At 47.5% G+C, this 15580-nt stretch overlaps 1 protein-coding gene across 1 annotated transcript; it reads left to right on the forward strand.

The window, feature by feature from the left end:
• Window positions 1-3394: 3394 nt before the first annotated feature.
• LOC119376607 (glutamate receptor) lies at window positions 3395-15285 on the forward strand. Its single transcript, XM_037646389.1, has 7 exons — window positions 3395-3460; window positions 4253-4353; window positions 4935-5025; window positions 6195-6534; window positions 7160-7377; window positions 13648-13829; window positions 14943-15285. Exons 1-7 carry the CDS (start codon window positions 3395-3397, stop codon window positions 15283-15285), a joined length of 1341 nt encoding a protein of 446 aa, XP_037502317.1.
• Window positions 15286-15580: the final 295 nt, after the last annotated feature.

The following is a 15580-nucleotide window of genomic DNA, read 5'->3' on the forward strand; positions in this document are numbered from 1 at the left end:
CGTACTTTGTTTTATTATGACTCCTATTATTTTATAATGCCTAACCAGTCTATAGAGACAGTATGGGAACAAGTAGTCGACATTGCCGGAACCGTATTCTTAAACTTTGCGCACGGGTTCTCGCACAGCGTGGACAACTCCTCGGTCCGTTGTATCCTGAACACGCGCTATAGTTTCGGCGAAGTTTCATCTGGTTCTTTACTGGTATCCTTGGTAACACTCAGATTGAAAGAGCTAGGGTTTTTCTTTTATATTCAGCACGAGGCATCGGCGCTATTTCTACACAGAATTACTCTGTCACATCGCTGTGGCATTGATCTTCCCAAAGAAAAATGGGGACGCCTTTCATTTCACAGTCAGGTCAAGTGAGTACGACATTCGTATACACGTGGCGGGCGAGGCAGTTTCGATATATCTGGAAACCATGAAGTTTACGGTTTGTTGCCCAATAATTCAGGGACCACGAAACGGCTTACTTTGTTGATTGTTTTGAAACTTCGCGTGGCGAGTTGGCCTGCTTCGTCGGGTTTACGAGCTTTCCACAAGGCTTCAGCCGATGCCACTGACCCCCGCGATCGATGTCGCTGCACAGAAGTGCACTGACAGTCGTAGTCGCATTATAAAGTATAGTGGGTGAAGCCGGCTTACTTGTTTGTGCAGTGCTCGCTAAAGTTATCTTGATTTATTGCCCTTCGCGCATATGTTTTTGCACGACAAGCCGCCATACGAACACCTGCTGAAGCGGCCGTGCCAAAAGCTTTACTCTAGCGATGTCGTTGCCAACTTTACTAGAAAATTTTTCATTGGTGTCACCCACTTTATCTCGACGTGTCGCGTTTTACTTCCAACTGTCGCAGTCACAGGCTTTCAAATGTGTCCGCTATTTTTTTTTAATTTCACAGAAAAAGAGAGAGAGAGAGAAATCTATGGGTTGAATGCTTCATGAACTGTTATTGCTGAAGACAGAGGTAGACTTATTTTGGGAGTGCCACATCAAGAAAACGTACATGCGGACACGCCTAAAAATGCGTGAAGCCAGCAACGGAGGTTCATTGCAGAAGAACAGTTCAATGCCACTGCTACTGACACAAAGCGGCGCGTTGACGCCACACGAATGGGGCGTCGATTCTTTTCCGCTAGAAACGGCAGAGTAACTTTGAGGCGTAATGTAGAATAATTTTTTTTTTATCGAACTGTGCAACGATGCAAAAACGGTGACTCACTTCTTAAGCAGCACTCGTGCGTCCTACTACGGCCTAGCTACATACGCACTGCTGCATTTCTGTGTCGCTCCCATGAGCCACCCAAATTCAATAGCCTAATCGTTCTTCTGTTTTAAAGACGATAGTCTTTCTTGGGGAACTTAAACGCAGAAATTTCGGTCTGTCTTTCTGTCTGTCCTTCTGTCTGTCTTTCTGTTTGTCGGCACGTCCCTCGATTCAGCGACTCGGCCAAAGTTGAACCACTTGCCCAAGGGCCAGCCATCGTGAACGACTGACTAGGTTCATACTTGTGTACATTGTTGATCAAAAAGCAAACATTACGCATATCTGAGGCGCAACATCACTAGGTAGGTATTAGGCGGTGTGTTCCTTTAACAGAAAATACATAGATACGCAATTTTAAAGACCTTGATGGTATGCGTTTAACGTTGAGACAGTAACGCGTTTATTAAAAGATTGCCACAGCTGAAGCGATCAGCGGTCCAAGCCGAGCAAGCGCGAGCGCCAACAACAACCGTCTTCGTCTTCTTCTTTCGCAGGCGTTCTTGTCTGCGCCCTACCATGTTACAAATCACTCCCCCGCGGAAAAGGAGCCATCCTGGCGACCTAAGGAACAGGTACAACTGGTGGGTCATAATGCGGCTTCAGTGGATCGACGTGAACAGTCTCGCGGCCGCGACGACGGCGGTCCGTAGATGATTGAACAGGCTCAATCATATAGTTAACTGGGGATGCTTGACGTAGGACGCGGTAGGGGCCTTCGTACTTAGGCAGTAGCTTTGTGGAAAGGCCAGGAGCGGAGGAGGGAACGCGAAGCCACACCAACCTTCCAGGCGAATACGACTGAGGAGGCAGGTTTTCGTCGTGACGGTCCTTCTGGCCCTACTCGCCCTACAATGTTACAACCCTAGTTTCTTAAGGGGCGCTGAAAATGCGACTGCGCTGAAACTTGTCTTCCTCCGTGCCCTCTGCACAAGCTCATGTTGTGTTTCGGTTTCGGTTCAGTATTGCATTGTACGAATGACAGGGGGCGCCGCTCTGACATTCCTGTTTACCCAGGCGACGTGTAAGTAAGAGAGTTTGTGGAGAGTACTCGTTGAGTGCGGACGTTTCTTCTCCTTCGGCGCATCGCGTCAAACAGCGTGTTCGGGCTGGCCGGCGTCCCCACCGGTCGCGTTGGTCACCGCCTGTCCTCGCCTGCCGCTGCGCCGGGACTACCAGCCCGCAACACAGCACTCGTGTTTCCCGACGTATTGCCAGATGGCGTCCATATCTCACGCAGCGCCTCTTCTATCGTCTTTAGACGACATTTGCAGCGAAGCACGCAGATACGCGGCCAATTTTTTCTGCTCACTTCTTTTTACGCAGTCGCAACAATTATTCATACAGCGCTTAAAGCTCTCTTTTCTGGCTTTGTACAGTCACGGGCACTCTTATATGGACAAGTTAATGTTCCGGCCGCTTTTTTCTTTCTTTTATTTCCTTCCGCTTGATCACAGATCGTTTAACCGAAACACGGAGGGCTTATTTGTTCACCAAATAGCTATTCATCTGGCATTATTTATCTTTTGCCACCTGAGAGACGCGGGTAGATAGATTTTCGATGTTATCGCGAGGAGCACTGCTGGAATTTTTCGTGAAATCGGAACGAATGGAGCAGTTTACCGCGCAGAAAGACGATTTACACGCTGTTTCCTACGCTTGTACGCGTTCCATGGTCAAATTGCGCGTTCCGCAAAAAAGTTCAGTATCGACAAGTTTTTTTTTTTCTGTTGACCTCAGGGTTACGAATGGGAACCAGTTTGAAAATGTCGTTCCGTTTTGTTTAGAGATAGGTTCTACGTGATTGCGTTTTGAAGACCTTGCGCAAGTCTAGCACACGCGTCCGTGGTACCTCCTATCTCAATGTGAACATCCCTTTTCTCTTTCTCCACTTTCATTGACATGGTTTACTGGAGGCGTTGGTACCTTTACTGTCTCCGGCTACTCTTCCTTCCATGGCATACATAAGTAAAAGCACAAATAAAGGATTGAAAAATTATGCAGACAGCACGGGAGGCGGTCTATTCTCTCGAAGCAAACTGATAGCAAGTGCAGCCGAGGCACTGATATAAGAACGCTTCCATTATCTTTTACAGAAACATACGTGGACCAGGCTCAATTGTTAAACCATGTCTGTCGCCGAGGACACCGGAGATATGGTTATGACACGAGATGTACGCGTTACGTACGTCAAAGTAAGTGCCCGAAACTGTTTGAACGATATATATCTTGCGCGTCGTTTGCGTATTAAGCGTAATATCGCTTAGTTTCGGGGTCAACTACGAAAAATTGTCCGGAACCTGCAAGTATAGAGCAGTGCCTAGAGCCAGGCTGCGTATGACGCTTAGTAGGTACCCCTACTGCTCTTACCATAACTACGACAACTAGTCCTACCTAGCATCTTTATTAATGATATTACCGCTATCCGTAACATTAATCCTGGGCTAACAGAAAACGACATTAAGTCACCGACCTTTCTGTGGCCGCAGCAATATAATACTTTGCTGTTTGCATAATTTACCACTTGAAATGGTTCGTTGGTCCTATCAGCAATCGACGCACGTCAAGCCTATCTACAAGAACGTGCAGTGTGTTTCACAAATTTTCTTTTAAAAATGAAATGGAGTAGCCGAAGTTATATATACCTCAGTCTCTCCACAGCTAGCAAGTCAAAACAGAACAGAACCAGGACTATTCGTGCAGTCTGTGTGCCCGTTTCCGTGGTTTTTTTTTTTTTCTCTCGTCGGGGAGTTGGACGGCTATATGGCTTGAAGACATGGATATAATGCGACGAATAGCGCAAACAATTTCGGAATGTTTTCACTAAGATTCAACTGCTCTGTATACGAGGCTTCGAGAAAGTGCTTAAGTTTTGCTGTTTTGCTGCTTCGTGTACCCTGAACCGACAATATGTGTCTTGCTCATCGCTGAGCTCCGTGATACGTAAGCATTTGTTGTGATATGTTTTTTGCTGTTTCCGTTTGCAGTTCTCGCCATATTTGGAGGTCGAAAACCATGGAGGCCAGACGGTTCTCATTGGCATAACGGGTGGACTGATAATGCTTATCATCGAAGCACTCAAGCTTAAGTATATCAGCCTTTCTTTTGTTTCGCACCGAAGATTCTGCACGTGCATATCTGAGAGCTTTATGCATGGCACGTGCATCTGTCCAGATTTTGTAGCTCTAAACATGAGAAAAATATTACAGAGCACATTCAGACGGCAATTAATTGGAAGAAAGAAACGACCACGGTGGCAACGACAGCAAGCCTGACAAGATTCGCATTATTTGGCCGATATCAGAACCGCGAACTTTCGTGGGATATAGCAAAAGTCCTTATTTCACACAGCATTGTGTTGAGTTTGAAACCTCTTGTGCTTCCTTATGACGTCACTTTACCAGAATGGAGGGCCAAAGCCATCATTGCCGCGCGCTTAAATCGTGCACCATGAGATATGTTATCATGCAGGCCTGCGACAAAAATAAGCTTACGAGTGCTAATTATTTAAATATTTTAGCATTTCTGATATTTTTGTACTTCTATCACACATGCCTATTTGGGTGGTTATTGATAGCACTTGGCTGCTCAAAATAAGCCGCGGATTCACATTCTGTCTGGTTGTAGCTTCACTCTCCCCAACTTTTTTTTTCTTTCCTCCGCTGACAGTGCAACGTTTGTGGTGTCTTCGGACGGCGTGTTCGGGGTTGAGCTGCCCAACGGAAGCTGGTCCGGAAAGATGGGAATGCTCACTAGGAACGTGAGTTTGATACATTACTAAGGAGCAAATTACATTTTTTTATTTGTATGTTCTACCATTCGAACAAACGAGTTGTAAATGCTTGCCTCCTTCGCTACGAAGATGATGTCAGCTTCAAGGATGACTAACGTTAGGTACTCCGTGAACAGACGCAGTTGAAATACTAACCTGGTGGCCATATAGGTTTTGACAAAGAAGACAAGAAAGGAAAACATAAACCAATACGAAAGAACGCATAATGCTTTCTTTCTTCTTTCATCAGCGATGCTGTATACCGCAAAGGTTTTGTGTATTTCTCCTGTGCGCCTACAAAAACGTGTGTGCCACACAGTTTGGGCAAACACCACCCCTCACGAGCAATCGTGCATAGATTTTACTCTGGCTAATAGCGTCTCCATGCTTGTACCCGAGCCGATCACTGTACACCATAGCAGCCACAAGACCATCGTCATTAACGTCACGACCAAGAAATAATGGCCCACCGATCAAGACAGTTAATGACTACTGATGAAGACAATGAATGTGTGTGTGTACCTTTCGTCAGGATGACCACCGATAAAGACAATAGTTGGTACCCTTGTTCAAAACTCTGTGCGACCTCGGTGTTGTGCGCTAAAAAGCGTCGCTGTAAGCCCACCTTCACAGAGTGGAATTGCTCACAATCATTTTCTCTGTCTCTTCTTATATTGCTTTGCCTATGCCCATGTGAACTCGCGCATCACTCTAAATATCATAGCCGTCAAATGTTTCAGTTAACTATCTTTTGTGCCTTTTGTTTCTATTTTTATTTCTTGCTTTTATTTTTATTTCGTCGATTTACTTCGTAATTATTTGTTTGTTTGGTTTTTTTCCCTATTTCTATTGGTTTTCTTGCTTTTTATTTACGTAAAAATTATCGGACATCGCACCCGGTTATAGAATGTGGGTGGGAGATCGCTCACCGGACGTTGTCTTAATGTCAGCACGCCGTCTTCGCCGCACTCACTGATGAAGAGCCAATGCCCATGATCAGCATGTTCTTTTTGTGGTATGGGCAGCATGTCGTACGTCAACAGTTCATCTGAGTTTAAATTTTGCACGCATGCTTGCGTGTGCGTGTGTGCGTTTTGCTTTCCTATGCTCTTATTCGCTCCTGCCATCCTAATGGCGAATTGCAAATTGCTGTGTAGGAGGCCGACATCACGGGAGGGCCCCTCATGATCACCACCTCTCGCGCGGAGGTCGCCCATCCATCGTTGCCGATATCCTACATCGACGTCGTCATCTTCGCCGGTCGTCCCTTCCACTTCTCCGAGGAAGTGTTCGCATTTCTTCGTGCCTTCAATTGGATCGTCTGGCTTGGCACCGCGCTAGCCTTCTTGGTCATCTGGGTGGTGTACGTGGGCATCTCCGCTGCTTCGGCTTTGCTGCGACGCACGCGCCCTGAGGACACCGGCCTCGGGTACTTACAGCAGCATGGCAGCGTCCTGGAATCATTTGATATGCTTGCAAGCGCCCTTCTGTCCCAAAGTAAGACGGCGAGGAGATTAAACAGACGTAGAGACTATAGGAAGGCGCAATAAGTAAGTATGGACTACCTGTGGCCTTACAAAGAGATGGCATTTCTTGGTGAGAGCACAGAGCCACATTACGTAGGTTTCTTATGTAATTCCTTCACAAGTCGGCAGAATTTATTATAACTTCAATATGAAATATTTCACGTTTCTTATAAACAATCGAAAGGAAGTTACCGATGTCGTATGTATGTCTGAACTAATCCAGAATGACATTGATGAATAAAGCAAAGTGTATCTACTAAGATTAGCACGGGTGCTACGATGGGTGGCGAACCGAGTTCACTTGGAATTAGAGAGCTTGTGCTGAGGACAAATGTCTAAAGCTAGAAGACGGTTATAAATTGAATGAATCATGCCAATATTGCAAAAATAGAGGTTAAACAGAGGTAAAATATTAATATCAACAAAAACATGCAAACATGAAGGCTACCGTGGAAGGAATTTAATATGTGAACGTATTGTTTCTGGAGTTTAATTAAAGAGAGGTGAACAGAGAGTGTATGCCCTCACGATGGAATACAGGGGTGTATAGGGATGTGTTTATGTCACTCCCTGGATTTCACTTTCAAACTTCGCAGCCTCATCCCATGTGCCCGCTAGGATGTCACAAAGAAATTTGGTGGCTGTTTGGCTTCTCGGCCTTATTGTACTGCGTACGAGTTTTATCGGCCAGACGAAGGCATCGCTGGTTGTGCGCACCGACGTCCGATGCATCGAGGGGATTGAAGACGTGGCCAATGATCCTAAGATCACGCCTGTAGTTGTGCCGGATTCCGGATTCCTGTGGCTCCTTGAGGTAAGTATCTCAACCTGGTACTTCCCAGCTGTCAAATATACCTGGCATTCGTTACTTCTGCATGCTCATTAACCAACACAAGTTTGGACTTGCTATCCTAGAAACAATGCAGGCCAGCAGTCAAGGAAGTCACTCGGATTTAGGAAGAGAGTGACATTTAGATTGTCAACCATAAGCTTCCACTTTTATATAAATTTAACTCAGTGCCTGTGAACACTTATGTTTAGTAAAGTGTACTGTTAAATTCGACACCGCGTCTCCGTTACAGTAAGAATACTTTCTTTTTTCAAGAAAACACTCTTTCAAACAATTTCTTTCATGTTTTCTTTATTTATCTTTTCATTCTCTGCAGACATCGAAAACAGATGTCTTCAACAAAATCTTCGACAAGATAAGAAAACTGAAATCGGCTTTAAATCGCCATGAATTGTTCAGTGTGCCAGTTCTGAAGCGAATTTTAAAGGCAAGTTCTTTCTTTCACTATTTCTTTTGAAAGGAGTGAAATGGTATATGTTCGCCCTCGTCCCGACCGCATACCACGTCCTATACCTTGCGCTCTGTTGTGAAGAGGTCGTGCAACATTTTTTTTTTGTTATAAAAATCACTTTGAACATTGGTTCAACAACCGCGTGTTTCAAAGAGAATGATGTTTTAATAACAGTATAACAATGTGGAGAGAAGCAGCAGAGTTTTATTAAAACGCATGAAAACGTGCGCTTCGAGTATAGGCTGTGTGACCAGAGGAACATCTTCAATCGTCCTTTCATCGGGAAACATCTAATGCCAGTGTGATTGGGAGAGCGATAAGTTATTAGCTGCTTAAATTCCTTCATCATTAAAATATTCATGTTAAATTTCTTCAGTCAATATTTCAATGCTTATATCTGTGTGTCACGAGGCTGTTAAATTAACCAGCTCTCGCGTAGGTTCGTGTAACAAAACTAGATGACGCAACCGTCATCAGGGAAGGAGAAACGAGACCATTTGCGCCCAAAGAAAAGAACAACACTCAGTATATTTAAACAAACGGAAAAAGAGAGAAATTGATAGAAAATGGAAGAAAACATGAAAGAGGTAGAGAAAGTTAACAGGACTATGGGCCGCTTAATAAACTGTAACAATGCATAGATGTAAGTTCAGAATGAAAAGACCGTTCACCGTTCCGTACACGTAGTCCCACAGAAGAGACGCAGTAGTGCAGGCGGCGATGCTGGAAGATGCGGGACGCAGGCTCGGCTTGGATGAAGGCGTCGCTCGGAGGGACAGTGGCGTCGGGCGAGTCGCGGTCAGCGACCTTTCAGCGTTCGTCCACCGACGCTTGGAGAGGGAGCAGGAGATGTAGGCGTGCCTGGCCAACGCCAGACGTTGAGAAGAGGCCTGGCCAACGCCAGACGATGGAACCTTGGGTTTGTGTCCAGGTGGGAGCCCGCAGCGGCCTCGACGCAGGAACCTGCTGGCCGCCACTCCCGCGCCCTGGTCACGTTCTTCTCCTGGCCACGTCTCAGCCCCGTCTCCTCGCTCTTCTGTTTGCACCCGTGGCTCTCTTCTTCTGACTCGCGTGGAAGATCCCCATTGGACAAATTCGTCTTGCGTAACTTCACGCGCCCTGTTCGCACATCTTCTTCTTTCATTTGCCGCCCCGAGAACTCGCGTACGCACATTCAGTCGTCGTCTTTCTTTTTCCTTGCATCGGTGCACTCGCGCACTTTTTAAAAACGCGCACTTCGCTCATCACAATAAGTCCCCCTTTCGAAAAGTTTTTTTTTTCTAAAAAACTGTCGATGAGTGCGCGTTTGGCCACACACTACACATATGCAACGCAGTCCACTGCACTGTCTTAACCTAAGACACCTAATCAATCTTGAAAGTTGCCACACATTTTTTTTCACATTTACACCGTCATGTGAAAAATTAGTTATGCAGGTTCTTTTTCTGTTTACGATAGCTCTCTATGCCTTGAGCGTCGGAGAGCTTTATTGAGGACAAAGCCGTTGGTTTATCGAACAACACACAAAACTTTTAATAAACCACTAGAGCAAAAAAACAATCTAAAAGCCAAACACTCAACAAAAGGTTCACTGCACGCGGTAACACACTCTTAATAACAAACAAAAGGCATGTTCAAAGACAAACTGTACAGTCTACTTCTGACGCGGCTGAGCAGAGAAGCGTGGAATAAAACCAGTTCAGTCTCACCAAATCGCCGAGGCTTGACGGATGGAGTTGACGCGGGCTGGCTGGTGACGAAGAGGTAACGGTGGCTGCTGGCCGACGCACTGAGATGCCAGGGCAACCTGGCCAGGCAATTCGATGCACAGCTCGGGTCCGTAGCCCAACTGCTGCTGCTACGTTGCCTGCCGGCACTGGAGTCCGAAGGCCTTGGGGTGGAGTCCGCGTACCATGGCTATGGTGTCCTCGCTCGGGAACACGACGGCAGGAGGCTCCGGCCGGTTGAAGTCCTGGAGGCTCGGGTCCGAAACCCGACGGCCTGTCTTCAGCGCCCGGTCCGGTTCCAACCTTCCGCTTGTCTGGTTCCCTTCGAACTCCCCACGGAACCCTCTGAGGCGAGGCTTTTTCTGCCCTCGGGCACACTTGTCCACTCCTCATTGGAGACTGCTGGACCTCGGTGTTAGCAAGTAATTGGCCCCTGACCTGATCCGTGTTGGTTTCTGATTGGGCCACTTGTACGTCGAATCCTTGCGCCTCGCGCCCTCGGGAAGGTTTTCATCGTCGTCGTCTTCCTTTCGGCACTGTGCTCATCTACGCGCTCGCACGCCTTGTCGTCTTTCTCTTTATGATGCACACTTTTCAAAGGCGCACAATTCAAACGCGCACTCCACTCATCACAAAGGCCCCTTTTTCGAAAAGTTTTTCGCTTTGAAAAACTGCTGCTCAGTGCGCGGAACACATAAGTGATAGACAGCACACAACATTGCCGTTGTACACTAATCCGTTTTCAATACAGTCAATGCGCACACAATAATAATATTCACAACACAAAAACTGTGCAATCATGGTAACAGATTAATGATCCGGTACTGTAACGATCTAACCTTACACTGGTAATGCCAACAGAGACTAAACAATAAAACTCTTCATCAAACACTCACTCAATATTAGTCCGTTCAGTACAGCAGACCGGTCATTACACAGTTCCGCTATTCAGGCCAAACAAACACCCCTAATGCACCATGACCATTCCAAACAATACGCTCGTTTAATCCAAGCCAGCTTTCCCTATACCCTCAAACAGCTGCCACATAAGCTATTCACCTTACCTCACATCCGACATCACTATCTGTACATCACCTTCCATTCCAAGTCAAGAGAAAGTTCACAACAAACTCGGATATTTACAAAACATATCAATCCGTTATCCAAAGTCAGGAACCCGAAACAGCGACCGGTCATTGAAATCGACGCTCAAGTTATAGCGTCCCAAACCAGACGAGTGGCATCATTCAAACGCTCAAGAAACAACCGTGGCAAAGACGCTGTGAAGCCTGTTTGCTGAAACGCGCGTCTGTACCCCTGCATGAGACCACACGGACGCTCAGCGGAGTTTCTAGCCGCAGCGTAACGAAGATGGAAATCCAACTGGCGGCGTCGCCTCCACGCGCACGGCGTCGGAAGCGTTCGAGTGAACCCTTCCGGTGAGCCAACACTTGGTCTTGGCTTATATGCCGTCAATGTATCCGACATCTTGACGAAAGTGCCTTCAGCACACCTGGATGTCACAGAAGACGCATGATCTTCCTCACTGCTCAAAATGTTACACTCTGGCAATTGACCACCACCTTCTAGCTCGCCTTCTTTAGATTGAGCGCTGACTTCAACTCTACTGACCCTTCCACATTGGTCATTTGGCTCGGCTAGATCGATAGATACTGGAGAAAGCACCTCAGACGCTAAACTGTCCGCTTGGACAAGTCCTTCTGCTCTCTCCCCATGCTCTCTCGGAGAGACCGCATCTGCAGACACCCGATGAGGCGGACACTCTCTCTTTAAGAGCGAGTGATTCACATGGTCTTCGACCCTGTACGTGGCGCCTGTTACCATCTCCTGTGGTACACAAGGATCGGCGTCCAAACTTTTTTCACGGCACTCGCCGTCATCACCTAGCCGACCTTTTTGTGCTCCTTCAGTGGAGCTGTTGAGAGGCAATCCTACCTCTTCCTGATGCGTGCCTGGCCTCCCAGAGGTTCCAAAGCACCACTCACTCTCAATGGAACTACCTTGTTCCACGCTTGCGAAGCTATCCTCCGCTTCATCAAGCTCTGCAAGAATCTTGCTTTCTTGGCCGCCTACCTCTCTGCCATCCTCTATCTGAGCTCCTGGCTCTATTGAAAGGCTATGGCGAGGTTCAAAGCTAACCCTGCGGAAATCCAATTCGCTCCAGCAAAAACCGCTATCGGAGCAACCATCAACAACTTGCCCATCATTATGGCTCTCAAGGTGCGTCTTCTCATCCATCGCCACTTCGAGTCGCCGCTCAAGTGCTCGCCTCTCCACTTCGAGCTGTTCCATTTTAGCCCTAAGCTCCGATTCGAGCTTCTCCTTCTTTGCCTTTCGTTCTGCAGCGCGTTCCTCTCGCTCTCGCGCCATTCGCTCTTCATACCAAGCTCTGAACTCCGCGCCCTCGAGACCCATGCGGTCTGCGAGTTCCAATATTTCCCACGTGCTCGTCATGGCTTTAACTATTGAACAATCAAGTTGAAAAACAAACGGCTTTGTCCTGTCGCGGACGCCAATTTGTTATGCAGGTTCTTTTTCTGTTTACGATAGCTCTCTATGCCTTGAGCGTCGGAGAGCTTTATTGAGGACAAAGCCGTTGGTTTATCGAACAACACACAAAACTTTTAATAAACCACTAGAGCAAAAAAACAATCTAAAGCCAAACACTCAACAAAAGGTTCACTGCACGCGGTAACACACTCTTAATAACAAACAAAAGGCATGTTCAAAGACAAACTGTACAGTCTACTTCTGACGCGGCTGAGCAGAGAAGCGTGGAATAAAACCAGTTCAGTCTCACCAAATCGCCGAGGCTTGACGGATGGAGTTGACGCGGGCTGGCTGGTGACGAAGAGGTAACGGTGGCTGCTGGCCGACGCACTGAGATGCCAGGGCAACCTGGCCAGGCAATTCGATGCACAGCTCGGGTCCGTAGCACAACTGCTGCTGCTACGTTGCCTGCCGGCACTGGAGTCCGAAGGCCTTGGGGTGGAGTCCGCGTACCATGGCTATGGTGTCCTCGCTCGGGAACACGACGGCAGGAGGCTCCGGCCGGTTGAAGTCCTGGAGGCTCGGGTCCGAAACCCGACGGCCTGTCTTCAGCGCCCGGTCCGGTTCCAACCTTCCGCTTGTCTGGTTCCCTTCGAACTCCCCACGGAACCCTCTGAGGCGAGGCTTTTTCTGCCCTCGGGCACACTTGTCCACTCCTCATTGGAGACTGCTGGACCTCGGTGTTAGCAAGTAATTGGCCCCTGACCTGATCCGTGTTGGTTTCTGATTGGGCCACTTGTACGTCGAATCCTTGCGCCTCGCGCCCTCGGGAAGGTTTTCATCGTCGTCGTCTTCCTTTCGGCACTGTGCTCATCTACGCGCTCGCACGCCTTGTCGTCTTTCTCTTTATGATGCACACTTTTCAAAGGCGCACAATTCAAACGCGCACTCCACTCATCACACTGTGTTTAGGTCCATAACTGCATATGGACCACATTAAAAGAAAGTGTTAAACGAGCTTTCACTCTTTGCGTTCGTGTTTTTTACGTACTGCACCGTACTATATTGTTCATCCATATATACCCCGCAATTCTTTCTTGTCATTCCTTGTTCCCGTAATTGTGGCTGAACGGTCCACCTAGAGCACGACAGTGACTGCAGTTTTTCTCTTACCGTAATAGCTTCCCCCCTCCTCCTCCTTTGTTTATCTTGTTTCTGAGTCAGCGGCGCGGCCTACGATACAGGACTCGCAAATTAACACGCTCATTCAATTCACTTACTCTATACGTCTACGTATCCTTTTTGACAGATTTACATGTCAAACGAAGTTGCTTTCCAGAAAAAAAGGACATAATTTGGGAAGCAAACTAAGGGCCGGCGTTCAACTGGCAGGTGTAATGTACTGCCACTTATAACTAAGTCCGGTGTCTGTAGCGGTCGGTCTATCCCGTTGAAAAAGAAAAGAGGCACAGACAGCTAGTCGTTGTAAATTTGTGTACACCGGTTTTTGGAGAAACATTCGTGATCACGACATGATCCTGACAGGGCGAGGCAGCCATGATCTTCACCCAGCAACCCATCGCGGGAGAGATGAAGGAACGCTGCAGCACACTGGGCGACATGGACGGCGAGTTCTACTACGCGCCCAAGTTGGTGGCGCAGCTGCCCATTTCCTTGTTCATGAGGAAAGAACTGGACAAGCAACTCCGCACCAGCATCGGAGAGAAGTATGGGCACCGCACAAACGCACGGGGCTCAAGCACACGCGTGTCATTCGCAGAATTAACAATTTTCTTAATATAAGAAGTCTATATTTAGACCACCACCACCTACCTGTAAAGGGAGGCCAGTTTCTCAAGGAGCATGGGCCACGACCACATGGAAAGGCAGACAGGGATTGCTTGTATTACACCAAGCTTTCATATCAGGCTTTAAAAAAACAGGGCGAATTTTCTTCCCTAAGGATGTCCAAGCAGAATTTCGATAAGACGAAAGGAGGCGCCATACGAAGCATGGTGGGCTGTAGCCTGGAACGTACTGTGAAATGCTTTCGCCTCGTCTCCCAGCGTTGCCTTGCACGCCAGTCGCATTGCTGCTGTGTCAAACTCACATGGTGATTGGAATGCTGCATTCCTTAGCAGCATTCCAATAAGGCTACGTCGACGCGAGGTTACGGTTCTTTACAGGCTACAGCTTTGAGTGTCCTTTACAAAATCTTTCGCGTTTCGGATAGAATATCATTAAACAATGCCTATTTTATTGATTCTGGTCGTAAGGAGCCTCTTCACCCGCTTTCTGAAGGACTGTACCCGATCCGGTATACATAGACGATCATGTATGCCGGATCATGTATGCCGGCGTTCAAAGTTAGATGTACTGCAGCTTAAAGCCTTACGACTTTTGAAAAAGCTCAAATGACGCACTATGGCACTTCTACGTCGCCCTGGCGACACCACTGTAACATCATGCTTTCTTTGAGAGTTGTTTATTGCTGTTGATTGTAAGTTGCGATTCCCTGCAGAAAGTGGTCTAGAAGGAATTCGTGCTGATGTTTTCACCCAAGTATACGCTAGGGTGTAACGCTGCTAAGCTTGATGATGTGGGTTCGACTCCCACAGAAAGTCTCCCGCATCGGAATGCGGCCCCGGCGACCGCATTTCGATGGGGGCGAGGTAAAATATCCCTCTTGCACTTTTATTTAGGTGTTTGATAGAGAATATCGGATGGTCAAAATCGACCCGCACTCCCGCACTACAGTGTACCTCATAATTCACGCCTCGGTTTTGGCGCGTAAAACAACAAAATCTACATTACCTTAATTTACGCTTACGTGATCACAGGATCGAGCTGTTCGTCGAGCGCGGTCTGATTCACAAGCTGTTTCGTGACAGCGGCCAGGACGAGACGCCTTGCCTCCGGGAGTCTGCGCTGAGCCAGCAGCGAATCAAGACTAACCGAAGTCAGATGGACGGTCTGCGAGGAATATTCTTCACGTGGCTTGCGGGACTCGCGATCGCCACACTAGCCCTGGTTGCCGAGAAATTGCGCAACAACTTTTCCTTGACCACTGAGCCGTCACGACGCGAAGTACCTCAGACCAGACCGGAGGGCGTGCGTAGGCGTAGGTTCCACCACAACTTGCTTGCGCCTGACACAACACCGTCCCTGCCTCTTAAAATGTGACATGTGATGTGTAAACCGGAAAGGAATAAATGTTTGCGATACGCCTTCGTGCGGAATCTTTCTTTCTTTGTTTTATGTACGAAGGCGTGGCAAGGAGTTGGAAAAAGGTTGACATTTCACTAACATTGTGTACGCGATGACCGAAGTGGCGGCAACTGTTCGCAAATTTGGTTAGCCTCCTCGTATAATATGTCCCCGACACGGCTTAGCGTGGCGTAAATTGATATGACTATTTTCTGCTCGCATTCGGCAGAGATGCAAAGTAGTACATCGTACGAGAATAAGAGATTGGATG

The sequence above is a fragment of the Rhipicephalus sanguineus genome, unplaced genomic scaffold (assembly GCF_013339695.2).
Source record: "Rhipicephalus sanguineus isolate Rsan-2018 unplaced genomic scaffold, BIME_Rsan_1.4 Seq1676, whole genome shotgun sequence".
Lineage (NCBI taxonomy): Eukaryota > Metazoa > Arthropoda > Arachnida > Ixodida > Ixodidae > Rhipicephalus > Rhipicephalus sanguineus.

Bases quoted from the DNA above. Each gene is read 5' to 3' on its own strand.
- LOC119376607 (XM_037646389.1), top strand. From the start codon at position 3,395: ATGTCTGTCGCCGAGGACACCGGAGATATGGTTATGACACGAGATGTA. The intron at 5,026-6,194 runs GTGAGTTTGATA...ATTGCTGTGTAG, and splicing joins TGGGAATGCTCACTAGGAAC to GAGGCCGACATCACGGGAGG. The intron at 6,535-7,159 runs GTAAGACGGCGA...CAAACTTCGCAG, and splicing joins AAGCGCCCTTCTGTCCCAAA to CCTCATCCCATGTGCCCGCT.